The sequence below is a fragment of the Sander vitreus genome, chromosome 20, assembly GCF_031162955.1.
Source record: "Sander vitreus isolate 19-12246 chromosome 20, sanVit1, whole genome shotgun sequence".
Taxonomy (NCBI): domain Eukaryota; kingdom Metazoa; phylum Chordata; class Actinopteri; order Perciformes; family Percidae; genus Sander; species Sander vitreus.
In genome coordinates, this window is record NC_135874.1 from 10,047,622 (window position 1) to 10,068,211 (window position 20,590).

General features: G+C 43.8%; 1 protein-coding gene across 1 annotated transcript; it reads right to left on the reverse strand.

The window, feature by feature from the left end:
* Window positions 1-1,633: 1,633 nt before the first annotated feature.
* On the reverse strand, window positions 1,634-13,113 carry LOC144535299 (SLIT and NTRK-like protein 3). Its single transcript, XM_078277691.1, has 6 exons — window positions 12,898-13,113; window positions 12,451-12,702; window positions 12,107-12,222; window positions 10,907-11,836; window positions 9,417-9,636; window positions 1,634-2,788 (listed from the first exon to the last, which is right to left on the reverse strand). The coding sequence occupies exons 1-6, from the start codon at window positions 13,111-13,113 to the stop codon at window positions 1,634-1,636; spliced, it is 2,889 nt and encodes a 962-aa protein (XP_078133817.1).
* Window positions 13,114-20,590: the final 7,477 nt, after the last annotated feature.

The following is a 20,590-nucleotide window of genomic DNA, read 5'->3' on the forward strand; positions in this document are numbered from 1 at the left end:
TCAACTCTCATCTGATCTCTAACACGCTGCGTGGACAAGCTCACAGGCTTAGCATACCTCGAGCTGTTTCTTTCATGCACTATTAAAGCAATAGAGTAAGTGAGTGTGCATTTATGGGGGTCAGGGTGTGTGTGTGTGTGTGTGTGTGTGTGTGTGTGTGTGTGTGTGTGTGTATCACACAGTAGCTACCATTGCAAGGTTGTTACGTAGCACCCTTTATTGTATTTCGTGGGTCGGCGGTAAGAAGGCTGAACCAGATGCAGAATCATCCTATACATTAATATAACATGATCCTTTACAGGAGAGCTTCAACACGCAAAAACTAAGAATAAATATATTCACAACTGCCTCTACTATTGGTAGGAGATGAAAGCATAAAAAGGTACCTCCGTAAAAGATAATAATCGATAGTTGATAGAAGTGTCTGTCCCATTTTTTGACAGAAAAAAAATGCCGTCACGTCCTGTGTTTTTTTTTGTTCATTGTCTTTTTTTGCCATTCAATTTTCCGTTGAGAAATACTTAAAAATCAATACAATAACCTCTGTGCCTTTGTCCCATGAAAGAAAACGGAGAGCAGAGGTCCTCGTGGCCTCATTAAGTCTGGCTGATTAAGAAATCCAAAATGCATCCATTGCCACAATGTCCTTCCACATGTCGGCCTTTCTTTGTTTTGTCTTGCATTAAAAAAAATAATTTCTGTATCCTTTCATCCATAAAACCAGAATTGTTTCATCATTTCACACAGCAACCAACTATTCCTGGATATGTCCCTCATCTAGCCCTGTAAAAATTCAACTGGATAAGCAAATTAAGTCAACTGGATGAGATGAAAATGAACTGAACTGCATACAAAGACTCCAATATTGACTGGGTATATTATTATTTTTGGCTCATCCAGGGAATGCAATTATTCGGCGGCTTTGATTGGTTTCAGTCTCAGTCGTCCATCAGCGTCCCATCCATTGGTAGTCAAACCTTTGTTTAGATAAATAGATCTGTATTCATAGAAAAATAAGCATTGACCACACTGCTGGCTGTTCATTGCTAAGGCACTTGGCTGTTTTCAGTCATTTCTCTCCCTCTCGCTTTGTCTCTGTCGTTTCTTCATCTTACACGTCCACCCAGTTTGCTCCACACCTTCTGGCTCTCACAGTTTATGACTCGGTGGTTGATGTTGCAAAGAGCCAGTGGTCTTTTCAGATTGATAATATAAACACTGACGCCCACCACCACCCCCACACTGTCTCCTGCTCATTGTGGTGCTGAGTAGAAAAACGGAGCCTCAGTACTTTACGATTGTGAGGCGAAATAGAGGAGAAAATTATGTAGTAGCTGCAGCTGAAGTTTCGCCTCCAGGCAGAGATCTGGGATCAGCTAATCTTTGCCAAATACCAACCTATACGCCAGTTGTGGGGGAAAATACAAAAACTGACCTCAGCTCGTTATCCAGGAATAAACGTGTGTGTAGTGTAGTCCCGCTCCCCTACAGGCTCCTCTCAAAGCCACACCAGCCTCTGTACAGCAGTCATTGCTACTGGATGATTCAACACCAGAGAGGGAGATGATGAGGAGACAAGAGCAGAGGGGTAGCAGGAAGAGGAAGAGGAGGAGGAGGAGAATAAGGGGGAGCGTTAAAACTGATAAGACCGGTCCAGCACCTCCATGTAGTCTGGTGTGGTCCTCAGTCTGGCTCTCTGCTCTCCTGCTCCCTGCTCACTCTGGCTGCTGTTACCACCGCCAGATGTGGAGCTGGCGGTGGTGACCACGAGCGTTTGGTCAGGTCTGGCGTCCTGTTTGGAGTCTTGGGGGTGAGGGTAGCGGGGCGGCGGCCTCGCGTACCTGTCTGGCAGGTCTCTGAACTCAGGGGCAGGGAGTCTGAAGAGGCAGTCCACCAGTTCGACCTTAGGGGTGGGGCCCTGGCTGTCGATCACTGTGGGGCAGAGGATGCCGTTCCCGTGGAGGCCGGGCAGCGGTCCCATTGCTCCTGTGACGGTGTTGATGGGTGAGGAGGACACTTCCAGAGTCCAGTCCCTCTCCTTCTCTGCTGCAGAGCAGTATCCTGCCTCGCTCTCTTCGGAAGCTGCAAATGTCTGCTGCTGCTGCTGTGGCGGTCGCTGTTTCACCGATGCATCCTGCTCCTCTTTGTAGATGGGGTTGCTACACATGTGTGGGGCTGAAGCAGGGTTGGGACCTTTCGACGCAGCCTCCGGGGGCAAGATGGTGTCGTAGACGTGGTTGTGTTCGGCCGGAGGTAGGGGCGGCGTCTCGGGGAGGTCGTGGTGGTGATGGTGGTGGTGGTGGTGGTGCGTCTGCTCGGTGAAGATTCCACACTCCATCTGGATGCCCGCCAAGTCTACCTCTCCTTGGCGACGGAACGGCAGCTTGTCCCTCCTCCTCAGGGCGTAGGCGATTAGTGCCGCTGCCGCAAAGAATGCAGACACAAACAACACCAGCAGGCTGAGCACTAACACCGACAGAGGAATTGAATCCTTCCCCGGAGGGATCATGGGGCCCAACCCTGAGCTGGGGTAGCCAAGCGAAACGCCGCTGTCTACGGCTGTGGAGGTGGCTGTCTGCTGCTCGTGCTCCTGGTCCTGGTCCTCCTGGGGCTCCAGCTCAGGGCAGAGCAACTCCATGGAGAGGGAGCGAAGGTCTACTCCTTTGGTCTTTTCTGGGGAATGACAGACCACCTCTCCCACCACCACCACCGCGCTGAGCCCCTCCAGCCAACGCTTGAGTGGAGCTGCTTCACAATTGCACTCCCAGGGGTTCTGCTGCAGGTCCACCTGGAGAAACACATAACACCACAGTGTTTTGTCATTGTGTAATAGTACACTAATTACTGGTCTGCCGTGCAATGCAAATTCATGAATCACTTTGTGGAATGTAAACAATAAAATGGATAATTCTGCTGACATCCTTGTGATATATATTCGTAGCTTCGTAACCGTCTCTTGTGTTGAAGAATAAGGCAGTAGCTGGCACTCTAATAAGATGACAACAAGAAAAATGATGTTTTCTCTGCTACCTTTGCCTTTCACCAGCTAGAATATATGGAAAATGAGTTTTTCTGCATTTGCATAATAGAATACAGCTCTCCACGATGGCCAGCGTTTTTAAATGATTTTTTTAAATATGCAGGTGACGCAGAGTACTGATTAATGTAAATAATGTCATTAAAGGGTCATCAACACTGAAGTGCTTACATTTCCTAAATGGCTGTGCACAGGCACGTAATACTCTCAATAAAGGAGAACAACTGAGCAGTGACCAATTCAACTTGTACCGCCCACAAGTGCTCTCTTTACAACTTGTTCACACACGTACTGTACTACAGCAGGTTATAGGAATATTTCAGTTTACAATAAAGAGATTACATAAGTGGTAATTGACAAAACTCACTGGCAGGTTTTGTGTGACGAGCATGTGAGAGTATCACAGCACTTTGTTTTTTAACAATAGACAGGATGTGATGCAATTCTCCCCTGTGCTATAATCCAATAGGTATGTGCGTAAATCCATTTTCTCACTGCCAGCTATTGATTGTGTGTCCTAAAAACAAACTCAAATATTCACTTTGCCACATTTTGAAAAGGGTAAAGCAGATTATGCACAATGGGAATCACTCACATCGCGTTGTATTGTCTGCAGAACTGATCTGTTCCATATCTTTAGCAATGACATTGGCAATGCAAGCTGATATTCTCTCTGTCACACTTCCAAGCAGCTTGCACAAATGTTGTCATGCTAATTTGGTTAGGCCAACTCCCTGGCTTGCAGAAATAGATGGATGCCTTTTGAGATGATTCAGCATTGCTGTTGTGGGAGCCATGGTACAACTATACTTCCCCATGCCTCACACTGAACAACAGGATGCTCCTTCACTTTATTGGAGTTAGCCCACTGTGGGCTTTTGTGTGGCTTTGATAATGACATAATTGCAAATAGAGTGTGAGTGGAAAAAGCACTCTGCCGCAGTTTTACCTCAGTTTAAACACTTCCACTATATTAAAGGTCCACTAGAAAGTGCAGTTTTCCGTGTTTCAGCATCATTGTGACACAGCTAGGTTGTAATTCAGCATGAATGCACATAAGAAAAACAAGGTGACATTTTAAATAAACACAGTATGATCAAAATGTCAGCTTGTTTATGCAGTTTTATAACTTTCATAACTACAATCCTCCATCTGGTTGAAATTCTTGAAGCATTTCATTTCAGGTAGCTGTTTGCTTTCACATAGATCCCAGGGGCTCTATCCCCTTCTCTTTTGCAAGCATCTGTCTAACATGTCCAACACCGTTTACAATTTATACGCCTGGTCACCTAGTGTGTGATTTTCTGTCAACTTGTCAATCAAAGCTCTGTTTTGGAGGGAAATTAGACCCTTGGTTAGCCCGACAGGTTCTAGTGGAAGAGAAAATGCGAGTGCATAAAACCATTTTTTTGTGTGAACACGAAGCCTTTTAGTAAATTAATTTTGAATTATTCTTTAATAATTTTTAAAATTGTATCATTATCATACCGTGTACTCAGTATACAAACTTAGCTGCCAGAGTCTTGTTTCAATGTTACAGTTTTGAGTGCAAAATTCTCTGTTTTGATGCGTATAGTTATCATATTCAGGAAGAAATTCATGAAAAACACAAATAACCTCTTTTGTCAGAAAATATATTCAGTCTGACTTAAATAATGCCATCACTTTTAACTGCCACGCTTTAGCCGCAGAGGTGTACATTTTGCTCTTGTGGGTTTTTATCATTATTACGTAGATCAAAGATCAAGCAATATTGTTCAAAATTTACTTGAGAGCCATATAAAAAATCACATCAGGGGAGGAATTCACGATGTTCTCAGTGATCCGTGTCTTATTATTGATCACTTTGCCCAAACAGCGATATCCTGTCAGTCATCAGAATTGCTCCAGCTAGTTCACAGAAATACAGTCAATATACAGTAAGCAGGTTTTGGAAGTTCTGGTGCAGGGATTTTTGCTCTAGTTTCTGGCAACAGGCACCCTGAGCTTCAGCTTGCCAAGCCTTCTCCACACTGATGAGATGAATGTGTTTCATTGTCTTTTAAATACACAGAGCGAAATGAAAAGAGTGCATTAGAAGAAGAATCTGCAGTATTGCAAAAATGTGTGTGTATATTGGAAACCTGTCTTCATGGCTACAGTACAGTATATGTGAGATGTTATACATACAAAGCCAGAGAAATGTATCAAAGCAATTCACTCATGGACACTGTAACGCCGTTAGATCAGTCAGTGATGTTGAGTGCATTCCAGAAGTATTTCTTTTTTTAAGTGTTGTAATTTTCTTTCATAGTGTACTCACGCTTTCTTTGCCTGCCTTGTCGACTTCTACCTCAGACAGTGATTTCCCATATTTCCCAGAGCGACTTCAACAACCCCTTGAGTAGGGGCATGAACTTGTTCTATCCAGCAGTTCATGTAGGTGGAGAGAGAGCGGTAGTAATAGCAAAGAGCAAAGAGCGTTTCTGGTCCATTGAGGCTACTGTCAGTAGAGAAATTGGCATATCTGCTTTTGTGTGATTGCAGAACATCAGTTGGTGAGTCTAGAAAGAGGCCCTTGATCTTTTATTCTGAGGGAAAACAAACTAACTTTTAATGCTGCTGTATTAAATATCTGGATTTTCTGTGTTTGAGGTGTGCTGAAAAGTGCTATGGAAGTATGTAGACAGTTTGTTACCTGCAGAAAAATACAATACTAAACGACAAAATGAGCCCAGGAATGCAGGTTTTTGTATCGTCTTTTTTTGTAATCCACACACAAAGGAAAGAGTTTTTAAAAATAATAATGTTTCACGACTGTGAGATACAGTACATAGGGCTGACCTATAATCCAATATTATAGTTCATTACCTCGCCATATATAGAATAGAATAGAATACATATTTATTGTCGTTGTTTTCAACAACGAAACAGTTTAGCAGCTCTCAGTTGACAGTGAAAAAGAAACAAACAATAAACAAAATCTGAAATAACAAAATTTAAATAGCAAAAATATAAAATCAAGATAAGTAACAGTGAAGTGACTCTATATACTGTACATATGGAGTTATTGCACTATATATGATATGTGACCGTATAATGATTATATTCTAATATTCTCAATTTTGTGGTTTTACAATTAATTGATCAAAAGTGGATATTAATAATGAATTACTAAGAAAGTCCTGCCTTTTATCTTAGTGCAGTGAAACAATTCGTTGTACAGTAAACTGGCTTTATTGGCATAGGATGTTCCATCCTGAAATAGAAAATACATTAGTATACCTTGCCAGATAATATCCCACAACTGCTAAAAGCTTGGTATTTTCAGGGGCTTTTATTGAGCTAATGTACTGTATTTATGTCTAAAGCACCAGTGTTGTTGCTGTGCTGTGCAGTTTCAAGTGAAATATTGGCTATTACAAAAAATATGTATAACTTGTTTTCAGTGCATAAACATATCCACTGGTTTGTTCTGCATTTAGGAGGATGTAAACCAACCAACTGAAAATAATGGCCAGACTAAGAGAAGCAAGAGTTTTACAGACAGGTAACCTTTTAATAGATTTACTACATATGATCTGGTAAGCAAATGTCTGATTATAGTTAACTCTATAACCTGACTATCAGTGGAGTTTCAGACTCAAATCAACTATTAAGACCATGCTCAACCCAAAGTCATTTCACTGTCCTAGCTAGTGGCTAGCTGCTAACCACTTTACCAGCATTGCTAACCCTAAATGTTAGCTTCAACAGTAAAACTCCTCTGCAAATCTGATAATATAAAGTTGAATTATAATAGTCAGTAATAAGTATTAGAGGTGGAAATTATGAATCAGTTTTTCTAAGTGACCACACTACTGTTGATGGTAAGTTCAGTTGTTTGCTGATCTGAAAAACTAGCACTTCAAGCACTTTTAATAAGGTCAATAGCTCAGCAGTCACCTATTTTCAACCAACATATAATGGTATTATTGTTTCTGTAGCTTTCACTGTCTTTTAATAGGATTTTAACCAGGAAATAACCTACTTAGCAACTTTGCTGCTAAGCGCTAATGACTCGTCAGTGATAATTCAGTATAGTTAATTCAGTATACTGTAGCTCAAAGAATAGGGAGCAGTGCAGTGCCGGCACATAACCCCCGTTTAACACTGCCATGTGTTGTTTTTACATTTAATACAAATGTGATATAATGCAAAGACATATTGTGTTACCTTTGGACAGAGCGGTTAGCTGTTTCCAGTCTTTATGCTACAGTAATAAGCTAACCGACTGCTGGCTGCAGCCTCATATTGAACAGACAGATAAGAGCGTGGTATCAATCTTCTCATCTAACTCAACAAGAAAGCAAATAAGTGTGTATTTCCCAAAATGTCAAGCTGTTCCCCTTGAAGATTAATTTGTGCAAGTATCAACACAGACTCAATTAAAACTGCTAATCCGGTGAATATTAGTTGGGCATTAAATGGTTTCCTGTCAAACCTGTCCCTGGTGAATACTGTGTTGTTTTCATCAATCGTTCAGGAGTGTGCTTTGTTTTTCTATCTGACATCATACAAGGTGAGATGTGGCTGTGGGCAAATTTCTTCAATGCAGCGGGCAATGATGAGAGTGAGCTGCTCTACTACACAATGTTCTTTGCATTGACTGAGAGGGACATATGTTTTCCTGTACTGTACATATTTCTGGCATAGTCTCAGATTCCGATTCACCTAATTTGATTTTACAATATTCTTTTCAGTGGTTGTCAAAGGGAAAACTCATTTGCTCTTGTGTTACTATTAATTCACTTGTTTAAAGAAAACCATAGATACCATAGCAATTACATTTTTCTCTGTAAGTCTCACTAATATTTTTTTTAATAACAGCGACATCAGGGAGGTATTTAAAAAATATCAGTGCATGTAAGTGGGTGTAACTGTTTAATCCTGTTCTTGATGGCAACAATGACTCTAAGCTATACATGCTGCTGCTTTATGATTATCAAAATGGACTGTTTATTTTTTTTACAGCAGCTGCGAGCTTCACCCTGCTTCCATCTGTGTTACCCTTTGATTTAACTGTGCAAACTCTGGCTCCAAAAATGCACGTCAGCGCCCAGAAATCCCGCTTCCCGAGCTTCAAACAGGCCAGCAGTAAGTCAACAGGTGATATCATTGTCACATTATTTTCTGCAGTCCATGGGCAGCGCTAATGTGGCTTTGTTGGAGTAATAACAACCCTGGTAAATGAATGAATTCAATTACCGTGCTACAGATTTTGAACACCACAATGGATACTGCTGGGCTTCATGAATATAGCATACAGTGTACTTCCATTTGGTGAATACTTTAATGCTCCTGGACATCAGCAGTATATACCAGCACACATACATAATACACTTCCACATGGTTGCTCCAGCTCCATAAACCACCGGCGTCCTTCCCCTGAGCAAACATTTAGAAACAGCCTCTGAACTGCCAGCCTCACCCACACTACCTTTTTTTTTTACCGAGCAAAGTAAAACGAAATTCACAATGACATTCAGGCTAATCCACACCCACTTCACCTCATTCTACTCTGGCTGTTTAAGAAAAGCCTGGTACACTAAATTTGCTGAAGTGAGAATAGGCAGGATAAAAAAATTTAATACCTCGGGTTCGGTCCTTATCGGTGCATTGTGTACAGCAACCAGTCACATAATGCTGCAGTTGATTGTGTGAGGTAAGGTCTAACAAAACAGTGAATTTAACACATACTGTAGCATATACAGTCTATTTACAAAGGGGTGCGTTAATTACTGTACAACCATGCTCAAAAACTTGAGGGGTTCAGCTTTCTCCAGTTTAGCTGCTGATTTATTAAGACCACTTATGCAAATCGAGTCAATTGCAATTTTCCAATTAGAATACCTGAGGCGCAACCATAGTCCCACACGCCACAGCAGAGCTCTCAAAACAACAGACGATGCAGATGACAAAAAGAACTGCAGCTGTGCCAGAGGCCAGGACATCAGGGGCTGCCACAAGTTTTAGAAGCGGGTATGGCTCGATCCAAGATTTGAGCTTGTTTAGTTTAGTTCATCAAGCTGTGATAATGTAATGTGTGTCTTGGCAATCTATTAGTTCTTTTAATTTCATCATCTGACATTTGAAATAAACATACTCTGTGTAATTATGCACATTCTCGTTTAGTAAATCAACAGCGGTGATGCAATTCAATAATCTCCATTTTTCAGCCTGCAACTATCACTCATCAAAATGCATGTTATTTGGCCTAAATCTGCTAAAAGCTTCGTGCCAGCTATCTGACTCATTTACAAACCAGCAGGTCAGCAGATCAGAATAATTTTTTCAAGCACCTGCACGGAAACCCCCTCAATCATTCATTCAGTGAATACAGTCATAGGTTTGCACCAACCTGTACCAGTCCGGTGAGGTGCTCCAGCACGCCCTCCATCGGAAGCTGCAGAAGGTGGTTGTTTCGTAGATTGAGTCGAGCCAGATTAACTCCAGAAAAAACACCAAGAGGGAGGCTCCGCAACAGGTTGGCGTTGAGGAACAACAGCTGGAGAGACGGCATGGAGTTGAAGGTCCCGGGATCTACCTCATGGATCTCGTTGTACTCAAAATAAAGGTACCTAAAGAGAGGAGAGGACAGCTTTGCAGTATCTCTGTTAACATTAAATATTCTTTGCCTTAACTTTGTATAAATAAGTAGTTCTTGATTAGAGCACAGTATGAATTTTCACGTTTAAATTGATTTATTTTGAAGTAAAATGTACCGCTCCTGCACCCCAGCATGATAAAAACATGAAAGAATATTTTTATTAAAGAAGTCATAACAGAAATATGATTTCATCTGCACTTTATTACAGCTGATTAATTGGTCAGTGTGGAATGATATTGTCTAATTTTGCACTGATGATTTTTTTACACTTGCCTTGGCATGCCCAATCATCATGTCAAATTTAAGAAACAGAATTTTTAAGGTTTCTAAATGAACTTAGGGACGAATTAAGTGTGACTGGAGACTTTTCCTTGCATGCCATTGATCCAATATACTTCCATTGCTGTAATAAGTAATAGATCTGGTTTAAATTACTTACTGCTCACTTGCCCTAGAGTCACTAACAAAGGCTAACGAGAGGTTAAGAGGAAGAATTTTTTAACATCCCTAGAGAATCTTTATCATTGATTAATAGTCAAATGAGTGGGTCTGTAGATTTTCTCAAACGTATCTTGAAATATAGTGACAGTAGAGCTGAAAGGCTAAACAACCTTCTGAATACAAGGTATTATGGCACAACCAGTCTCATTCTTTTAATAGCAGAGGACAAAAGTTGTCTTAATCAAACACTGCAAAGTGTAACTCGCTGAATTTAAATACAATGACTGAGTGTAGATATTTGCTGTATACATTATTCGCAGAGGAATTATCTTTGTAAGCTGTAATCTGACAATGATACATATGCATCATTCTGACAACTTGTTTTTGTAATAGGCCTTTTTCCAAAAAGTTAATTCCTGGCACCATTGAGACTGCCTTATTAACACCTCTGTATGTGAATACAAAAAAAACCATTCATTTTCACGCTGTCACTCATACCAGGCTCACTGAAGACTGAAGACTCAACTGAAGCATGCCATCCGGCAGCGTGACTAACAAATGACACTCCTGGAAGAGAATGGGCACCTTTTCATTTCAATCAAATTCCGACATAATGGCAATCAAAATGTTCTGCTATTTGCTATGCCAGTATTACAGTGAAATCAATTTCCACATACTTATAAACAAACGTCTAAATACTTAAGCTGACATGTGGTTTCAGTTTAGGAATTTGTTTAAAGTGCAGTGACGGCAAGAGGCTTAAAATGCTGCAATTGATCCAAAGAAACAAAAACTCCTACCGCAGGTTCTGCAGCCCCAGGAACATGTGGGGACTGAGCATCTCTAGGTTGTTCCCATTCAGGTAGAGGCTCCTCAGGCTTGTGAGGCTGGAGAAAGCCCCGTCCTGAAGGTACGAGATCCGGTTGTTCCCCAAGTGAAGCAGGTCAAGGCTGGAGAAATTCCAGAAGTCTGTGCGGTAGATCCTCTGGATTAAGTTTCCACTCAGGTACAGCTTGCGGCCGTTGAGAGGCCGAGGTGTGAGCTGGGACACATTGAGGAAGCCGTTCTCCTTGCAGTTGACGGTCAGGCCGAGGTCTATGATGTGCAGGTTGCAAGTGCAACCCAGGGGACAAATGATGGGAATCGGGGGTCGTGTTTGGTAGCCAGCCACGGGGGGATTCTGGTTGGGCATCAGACTGCGAGGTGTGGGGGATGTTCTGGACGGTCGAGGCCTTTTAGTCGGCTTTGGTTGCCTCTCCCTGTCTTTCCGCTCCGCTGAGGAAGAGGACGACGAAGTGGAGGAGGGATGAGTGTTCTGGCGGGAGCCGTGAACCATGGAGGAGGGTTTAGTCGGCCTGACACGCCCAGGATGGGAGTTGGGTTTAGAGTTTGGGGGCAAATGTTGGGGCTGTGATCCTGCTGATGGACCACCCCCCTCTGCTTGTAGCTCTTTGTCCGGGAGGTCAGCACACAGCTCCTTGCGTGGAATTTCCCTCAGGTCCTTGCCGTGAAGATGGAAGGGATATTCGCAGGTAACGTCTCCGACTACAGCCGTGTAGGGGATCTGACCCAGCCACTGCTGTAGCTGCACTGCCTCACAGCCACAGTTCCAGGGATTCTCCTCCAGCTGTAGCTCCATTAGGGAACGACCAACATACTCCAGGGTCCCAGCATATGCCAGGCTCTTCAGACGGTTTCCCCGCAGGTCCAGATGAGTCAGAGACACAGATCTAGAGCAGCAGGAGGAGGAGGGGGAAAGTTGAAAGGACAATGTGATAGCAAGTAAAAAAAAAAAAGAAAAAAAGGTTTACACATTCCATTGCTGAGAAATATGCTTTTTATCTGATGATTAATCCGTCTTTTATGATATGAAATAGTGTGCCACAGAAACATGAATTCGACAACAGTACAGACTGGCTAATTGTGTCTGACACTGATATTTCTGCAGATCCATCCAGACATAATTTATAAGCTTTGCAGTAAAATAATCAGAATCCAACCTGAACAGATTAGCAGGCAGGACAGGGATCAGGTTGTCGTTGAGGATAAGAACCCGGAGCTTGTAGAGGAACCTCAGAGCACCGCTGTCGATTCGTTTGATCACGTTGTAGTCGGCCTGCAGGTAAAAAGACAAAATGTGATAAATATATAATTACTGCAATTGGAGAAATATAATGAAGGCAGCAGGAAAGCTGAGGCACTCTCCTTTTGAGATTCTTTCACTGAGTCCCATCAGCTAGCCATTGACTGTTTCAGTCACATCTATCTATTGTAATCTTTGGCAAATTTGTCAATACTCCTGTCAATCATGGATACTCAACATGGGTTATCTTCTCAAGCCTACCTGGAGGTATTCCAGAGCCTCTAAGCCAGCGAAGGTATCATTTCTGAAGACCTCCAGCTTGTTCTCGTGGAGGTACAGGCGTCTTAGTTTGGCCAACCCGTGGAAAGCTCCCACTTTGATGTCCTGGAGTGCATTGTTGCCAAGGTTTATCGACACTGCATTGCCAAGGTGCTGAAACCCGTTGCTATAGAGACGCCTCAGAGAGTTCCTCTGGAGGTTGAGTTTGAAAGGGCGGACCCACGACTGTGACACCTGAATGATTAATTAGAGGTCTGATTAGTTATCCAATTAATTACATGAATTTAACACTTAGAAACACCCATAAGCCACATTAGAGCCCGGATAGACTTGGAGATCTGGTATGTTAATGAGATAAATGGCAATATAGTGCAGTGCAGTGCAGTGCAGTTCCATGTGCATGGCCAGATAAAGGAACAGGGATGATACCTGGCTGACATTAGTGAAGCTCCGCCCATCGCAGTGCACGTGCAGCACGCCTTCTTTGACCTCGCACGTGCACGGCTCGAAGCACGGCTCATCCACTTCCTCCTCAGAGTTGTCCACTAGAGGGGTGTGTGTGGAGGTGGGGGTAGGGGTGGGGGTGTGTGACGCCCTGGACAGACACACACACCCCAGGGCCACTGTCAGAGTGACCCACTGCATCCTCCTGCTTCTCCCTCTCAGCTCAGCAGCCTGGGGCTACAGCCCGGCATTGGCCCTTCACCGCACTGCATGGAGAGGAACGGCACATAGAGTACACGCATACATTTACACGCACACACGCACACACACACACACACACACACACACACACACACACACACACACACACGATTAAAAGAGGGCAAACAGCCATGGAAGCAACAGCAAAAAAAAGTCAGTTCAGGATGAATCAGATTGATGATGCATCACAAGCATACTAAAGCAGTCAAAAAATAAAAGTTAAATCACACAGACTGGAGCGCTATGGGGAAAGAATTACATTACATTGGAATAATGATGAACAGGCCAACTGGAGGCCATAGTAGGCCATGATATGAGCAGAACCATGGTAAACATATGTAAGATGCATTTAGCACAGGAAAACAAGGCTTTGGATTTGCAGGGTTCACAAAAGCAGGAAATATTGATTTAAAAACTACCTGCTGAACAATCTCTCAGCTTCTACAACATTGCTTTTGAATTAAAAATTCAAACACTGTCATTGAACATGCAAAACAAAGGCAAACATGTGGGCTAGTTCACCTGTGAATCACATTTTATCATTTTCAGAGTGGCTTTTTGGACAAGTAGGGGGGGGGAGAAAAAAGTGCTTGTGATGAATATATTCATCTGTGCTCTCAAATGCCCGGTGAAGCTGAAATGTCACCCATGTGTTGTTTTAATGTATGCAATATGAATATGGGCAAATGCAAATCAGATTCATAATGCTTCTGTCTAATGAACTGCTCCATTTAATAAGATGAATGGCAATCAGAGAACAGAAGGATGAGGACCAAAAAACCCCATATTATCAATCAGCAGAATATGTTAGGTTATCAACAGCCATCGAGTCCTGTCATAATCATTATTGTGGCAATGACAGTGGAGTGAAAGCATCGCTGCGAATCCAAACTCTTCAAAATCTTCAAAAAGGGCTGATTCGCCTTCATCAGCCCTTTTTGAAGATTTTGAAGAGTTTGGATGACGGACAGCAACGTGAACGGATGGTGATAGTGATGGTGGAGGTGATGATGATGCCACTGCTATAGCAACTGAAGAAGAACAGAGTTGCATTAGCCCTTGAAACAAAAACAAAAAAACAGCTGAGATACAGTATGAGTGGGGATATTTCCTCTCAAGTCTTAATGAGATCTAAATTGGATAAAGCATCTCAATCTGTTCATACAGTGTTGAACACTGCCATGCAAAATGCAATAATGATCATCATGGTATGGTGGCTGTAATCATACAGCAATAATCTAGCATCAGCGAGTTAGACAAGGAGGCAGCAGTTAAAACATCACCGCCCGGGAGAGGAAGAGCAATCACAGAGATGATTATGACAGGGAAAAGATGAAGGGAGAGGTGGAAATGAGAAGAGTAGGGGGACGAAAATGGGAAAAAGGTGAAGGAATGGAGTAAAGCGGAGACATACAGATAAAGGAAGAGTAATGGGCAGAGAATAGGTGCAATGGAAGAGGAAACGGGTGAGGTGGGAGAGAGGAGTGGGATTGCATAAGCAGTAAGAAGTCAGTCAAGGCTGCCACTCAGGATGAGAGCTCACAGTGAAACAGCTGAAATCTGATATTGATTACATCAAAGTCCTCCTCTCGCCCTGCACACAATGTACGCCTGCCTCACAGAGAAACAGCGCTGGAGCCAAGTTACGTGTGTGTGTGTTGAAAACAATGTGAGAAAGGTCAAACCATACCCAAAAAAAAAGTGTGCTTTCTTGGCCTGCCAAGTACAGAAACAGGTAGCTAGACACGTGTACATGAGTGTGTGCTTTCATAACAATCCAGTGTAATGCTGCAATACTTGTTGGCTGATCTAACAACAAAACACATATTCCCTTGCAAGATGAGGACAATCCACCCATTTCTCAAAGTGTTTGGAGCATGTAGGCTTCACACAAGAAACACAGGACAATCTAGGCCAGCGTGCTCGATAGTGTTTGACAAATTGAAATACGATACAAAATACAACCCATTCACAGTCCCAGTAGGTCTTTGTATTCGTCGAAGATTTTTTTTATTGCTGGGCCTGAAGCCCCCTTTATCGAGGAGATCAATATTGAGTCCTGATAGACCACTGGGATCCTGCTTTGGTGGATGGCCATCTCTACTTTATAAGAAGAATCACAGTCAACACTCAAGCCTCTTTCTTCAATCAGCCGAATGGACTAGTCAGCAGTCGGCATTGCTCTGCATCATTATGGTAACAAGAGAGGAAAGGACTTAAGGATGATTTAAAACTGTCTATCTATCTGTCTGTCTATCATGTCCATCTGAAAACAGGCCTGACACAGGTGTGGCTTCCCTCTCTGTCTTTCTTGAGTCTCTCTGACTCTGAGTTTTTTTTCTCTTTCTCCTCTAGACCTGCACACTGACGCAAGCGAACTAGAGATGACGGTCACTGCTTATTCCTCACCATATTATTCATGTCACATAATTCCAGTGTCTACCTCTCTGTCCTCTCTGTCCGTCAGAATACACAGAGCCTCACCAAGCATCACACACTGGCTTTTACATGGGCCCCTGCTCCCAGCACAGAGATGCACTATCAGGCAAGCAGCAGCATCACATATCAAATGTATGGGGCTATCAGCCTGGATAGCCCTCAGCCCTCCAAGAAAATCAATTAGCCCCCAACATTACAGCACACAAATTGTAATAGTTAGTAGAATTAAAGCATGACCAATTAAACAGCCTAGTCATTAACAGGACCTATTAAGACATTTACCAGGCTATGTATGAAAATCCTTGGCAGAGTAACGCAATCCAATTGCATTCCCCATTGTCTGTCTCTCCCCACCAGCCTCTCTGATCCACACAGCGACGCTTAGCAGAGCAGGGATGCGGGTAATACTCACTCAGTCCGCCGCCAAAGAATTAGGGAACGACCGAGAAAACACTTTAGAGGCTGACTGTCGACATGTCGTTCACATTCAGCCGCACTCTTCTCCCTCTCTCTCTTCTCTCCTGTAGCGGCTCAGGCGGATGGGGAGGGAGGGTGGCAGAGCAAGGGGGGGGACGTGATAAGACTGCAATGAGGTGGAGGATAAAAACCGGGAGAGAGAGAGAGAGAGAGAGAGAGAGAGAGAGAGAGAGAGGAAAAAAAACCGATTGGCTTTAGGATGCAGGTCCGCTTCTCCACTGTGCAGCCCGTGGGAGCTGCGGCACTGGTCCGCTGGACAGGCGTGCAGTGCGCGGAGTTGTAGCCTGCGTAGTGATGGAGAATCCTCTCTTCATCTTAAACACAAGTGGGTAATTCATAGAGGAAAAAGGGGGGTACGGAGGTGCCGGAATTAATCATGCAATAAGGCGGTGCGAAACTGTTAGTTTGTATAAGGTATAAAGCGCGCTGGGTAGGTTCCTCCTCACCAGAGGAGCCAGTTCAGTTCCTCATAATAAACAGATTACAGAAGACACAACAGTCACAGACAATGGGCCCAATAAACTTTCTCCTCACGTTGCCCGCGTGTGCAGTCTGGTAAAAATACCCCGACTGTTCAGCTATACCGACAATAATTTATAATCTCATTAGTTTATTCATCTCTCCTCTTGCCCTTAAGCACCGACGGATTTCGTGAAACCTGTGTGTGTTACCATGGCGACTCGTGCCAGCTGGCTTCGTCGCGCACATATACACGCGTGCGCGCGCGCGAGCACGCCCTCAGCATCAGTCGGGAAAACTGTGGTGACTTTTATGAGCGCCACAGCGGAGATTACAGGGAGGCCCGGGCGTCTGCGCGGGCTACATCAAAACACCTGTCTGGCCAAATGGAGGCGGTGGGCGCAACAGATGGCGGAGATTGAGAGCAATGAAGCCCCCCCACCAACACTGAATTTAGCTTCCTACACCGGCTAACCATAGCCTAGGTGACTGCTGCTCAATCAATACAGCCTCTAAGTGGCAGGTATAGGCCCTTTGTGACGCCTGAGGACCCCAAGTGGACCAATGGCAGGGTCTCCATCAAGGACACCTGGTGCCACAGAGTTGAAAACAAGCATTCAAAAGCGTTCAAATATCAGTCAGACGGTTTCATGGCTATAGGAAAAGATTTAATAACAACATGTCTTCCACATTACTGAGCTGAAAGTTCAATTTTCAGTTCAATTTCACATTGATTTCAGCGTGCATTAAGGTGAATCACCCTGAGGAAATGGAGAGGTGCATCTCTGCCTCACACACATGCTCTCCTTCCTCTCTTTCTCCCCATACCTCTCCCTGCAGCAGTGGAGGGGAAAGCTCTCCCTGGAGATTCCTATCTGAAACAGTAACAGAGACGGTTCCAGTAATATCAGGAAGATGTAGATGATGGTTATAGATTTTGGGCCTCTCAGGTGCATTAGGCTGTATTACAGCTTCCCCACAACGCTGCTTAATGCTCACTTGCAATGGAAACAAGCTGGAAGATGCTGGGCATGTATGCACAGTCACAATAAACACATGCATTTGTGGAGATTGCTTACAGATACTTGCACATATTTAAGTCCCTGTTAACATGCATGGTTGCAGCTGATGTATATAAATAAGGTTTTTGTACTGAGATATTATTTCCAGCTCTGTGATTGGTGATGCCAGATCTGTGGCAGGGGTAATATGATCTCAGACCTGAGGCTATATTGTCTACCTCAGAGTGTAACCATGCCCACTCACTTTCGTCACCTTAGTGTTGTCGTTGAACCGTGGAGGCTCCCTAAATTAAGAAAACAAACAGAGAGGAACTGAGAGAAGATGGTTATCAGGCACCATCAGATACCTGTGTGTCTGTTCTCCAGGGGCAGGAGCCGCTCTAAGCACATAAAGCACTTTTTTGGAGCGTTGACGGCGCCTCCAAAGTAGGAGATCTATTTATACTGGCCTAGTGCTGCTGCGGAGCTGTCCAGTGCTGAAATGGATGGGGATTCATGCTGTTTCACTTCAGCCACTTCTCCTTTCTTCCTCCTCCGCTTTCTCCTTCTCCAAAGCCTTTTTCTTTCTCTCATCTGAATTATTTCTGTCAGGTCATACTTAGATTCCTTCTATTTAACTCCCTTTTCTTCCTTTCCCCACTCCCTTCTCTCTCTCTCTCTCTCTCTCTCTCTCTCTCTCTCTCTCTCTCTCTCTCTCTCATCTCTCTTTACTTTCTTACTTTGATTCTCCTGTGGGCTCTTGTCAATTCAGACTGGTTTACACACCATTCTCTCTTTGATTTCTTCCCTTTTGTTCCCCCTGCTCACTCCTTCTTCTCTTCCACTGTGGGCATATTACAGGAAGTGGTCATGCCATTTTTGCAGCTCTCTGCAATTATGCTTTTGTTTCCAAGACATCCATCAGGACTGACTTGCATGCACGATTGCACACACACTCAAGACCCGAGGACAAGCAGACACACTGACAAGAGTAAGAACGTGGTTTATTCCTCTACTCTGCCAATCCATGGGTCAGAAAATCTCCTTAAAGCTACACGTTGTTCTCATACTGTTGCGCTGCCCCTTAACACGTGTTTTGGTTTCTTTGTGGCCCACAGTGCCCCAGTCTATAGTTACTCAGTTGGATGAGGCAATCAGAGAGGCAGGCAAGGGCATCCTGCACTCTGTGGGAAAGAGTAGAAAGCAAGTGGAAGAGAGCCCGGAAGAGAGGGAGGGAAGGATGAGAAGAAAAATAAGAGGCCAGTTGTGGGAGAGAGTGAAAGGAAGACAATGAGCAGTGGGAATTTGGGGGTTTGTGAGGGCTGGCTAAGATGTGTGGTGAAGGGAAAGGGGGAGAGAGGCCAACAGATAGAGGGGCTACATATGGGGGAGGAGAGAGGGATAGCCAGGAGGGCAGGTGGTTCTGTCATTAGCTCTAGATGAAAGCAGAGGGCAACTCTAGAGGACTCACCTCTGATTCACACAGTAGTACTGCAGGCAAGGACTAGCCTCTTGGGAGACATGAAACACACACACGCACACATACTAGAAACACAGTAGTGATTCACAGGATTACCCACAGGCTCATGAGTACACACATAAACACACACACTAGGCACATAACACCCCCTCCCCATTTAGCATAACTACACACAAGATACACCATGACTCACAAGAACATGCCGACTCCTACACACACATGCCACATACAGAGAGCACACACACACACATTGTTGAACTAATTAATCAAATCTCCTGTTTTAATTAGTATTCAAATCAGTTGCTGTGGGAACTTTGCCCCCTTGGAATCTTAAGGTAACGGCTTGCTGCTGCGACTCCTATGCTTCTCCAGGAAGCTGACGGAGGGGGACAAATTCAAAAACCTACAATGATTCAGCTGGCTGCATTCAACATTGCGTTTTCACAAAGACACATTTTTCTGGGGAGGCCCGAGGTGCCCAATCTGGACTTCCATTTGGGTTCCGTCATAGCGAGGGGCACAAAAGTGGAAAAAATGTGGAATTGTGACGGCTCACATCCCAGCCACGCTAATGCAATGCACCTTACCATGAAAAGGCCATGTGTGTTGGCATTAAAGGGGAGGTTCAAAGTTTGCAGGGGCCTGTCCAATCGATCAGTAACACAGGCCTGCCATTCTGCTCTGAAAGTTTTCACGTGGTGAAGCATGTAAAGGCACTTTCACACAGATCTAATAGGCTGCTTATCTTTGCTATTACCGTAGCCTTGCCATTTCATCCAAGCAATGGCTCTGTACTTACACCAGGGCTGCTACAGTACGCCTGGTGCAAGAACTTTCCTTTGGAAACACCATTCATACGCTGCATCTCATGTTGCTTAAATTGCCTCCTCGAGTCCTCCACTTGCCTGCTTTCCTCACGTCTTAGTCCCTCCCATCGAGGAGGAACGGGAGAGACGCGAGGAAATCATGCGAGGAGTGAGGCAACGAGCAAATGTGTTTTAGAGGGAGGAGACGACCTTTCCTCTGAAGCATCACATGAATTTGTCAGCTGTATGGGCGGAGTTAGCAACTCCTTCAGCTGCACAGCTTCCAGGAAGGCTGCTCTCGTGTATCCTCGCCTATAGCTCTTTGATGATCCCTCCTCCATGCTCGCTCCTTGGTCCTCGGGGCAGAAAAAAGAGCTTTGAGACGGCCTTCTCCGGGGAGGGACAGAACAACTTCTGGTTAATTTTTTTATGCTGCACTTTCATATGGCTCTTTGTAGTATTACCTATTTAAAGCTAATGTACTTGCACTTGTTGTCTGGAGTTTGCACCTTCAAGGTTGAACGCACTTAATTGTAAGTCGCTTTGGATAAACAGCTAAATGACATGTAATGTAATGTCTGACTGCTTTAGAGTAAGCCAGAGGAATGAATAAGCTAACATTTCTGTTAATTTTAATCAGACTGAGGAAAAATGTATATGACTAATAAAGTTCTATTTAAAGCAATGTGGAGGTTTTAGTGTTTTAGTGTTAGCAGTGTTTCCTCTCACATGTTGATAGATCTACCATCAGCTTA

What these genes read in the sequence shown, in the direction of transcription:
- LOC144535299 (XM_078277691.1), bottom strand. Translation starts at nt 13,113, where the DNA reads ATGCAGTGGGTCACTCTGACAGTGGCCCTGGGGTGTGTGTGTCTGTCC. An exon ending in GCTTCACTAATGTCAGCCAG is followed by an intron (nt 12,703 to 12,897) that starts GTATCATCCCTG and finishes TTAATCATTCAG; the next exon opens with GTGTCACAGTCGTGGGTCCG. An exon ending in CTGCCTGCTAATCTGTTCAG is followed by an intron (nt 11,837 to 12,106) that starts GTTGGATTCTGA and finishes CTGCTGCTCTAG; the next exon opens with ATCTGTGTCTCTGACTCATC.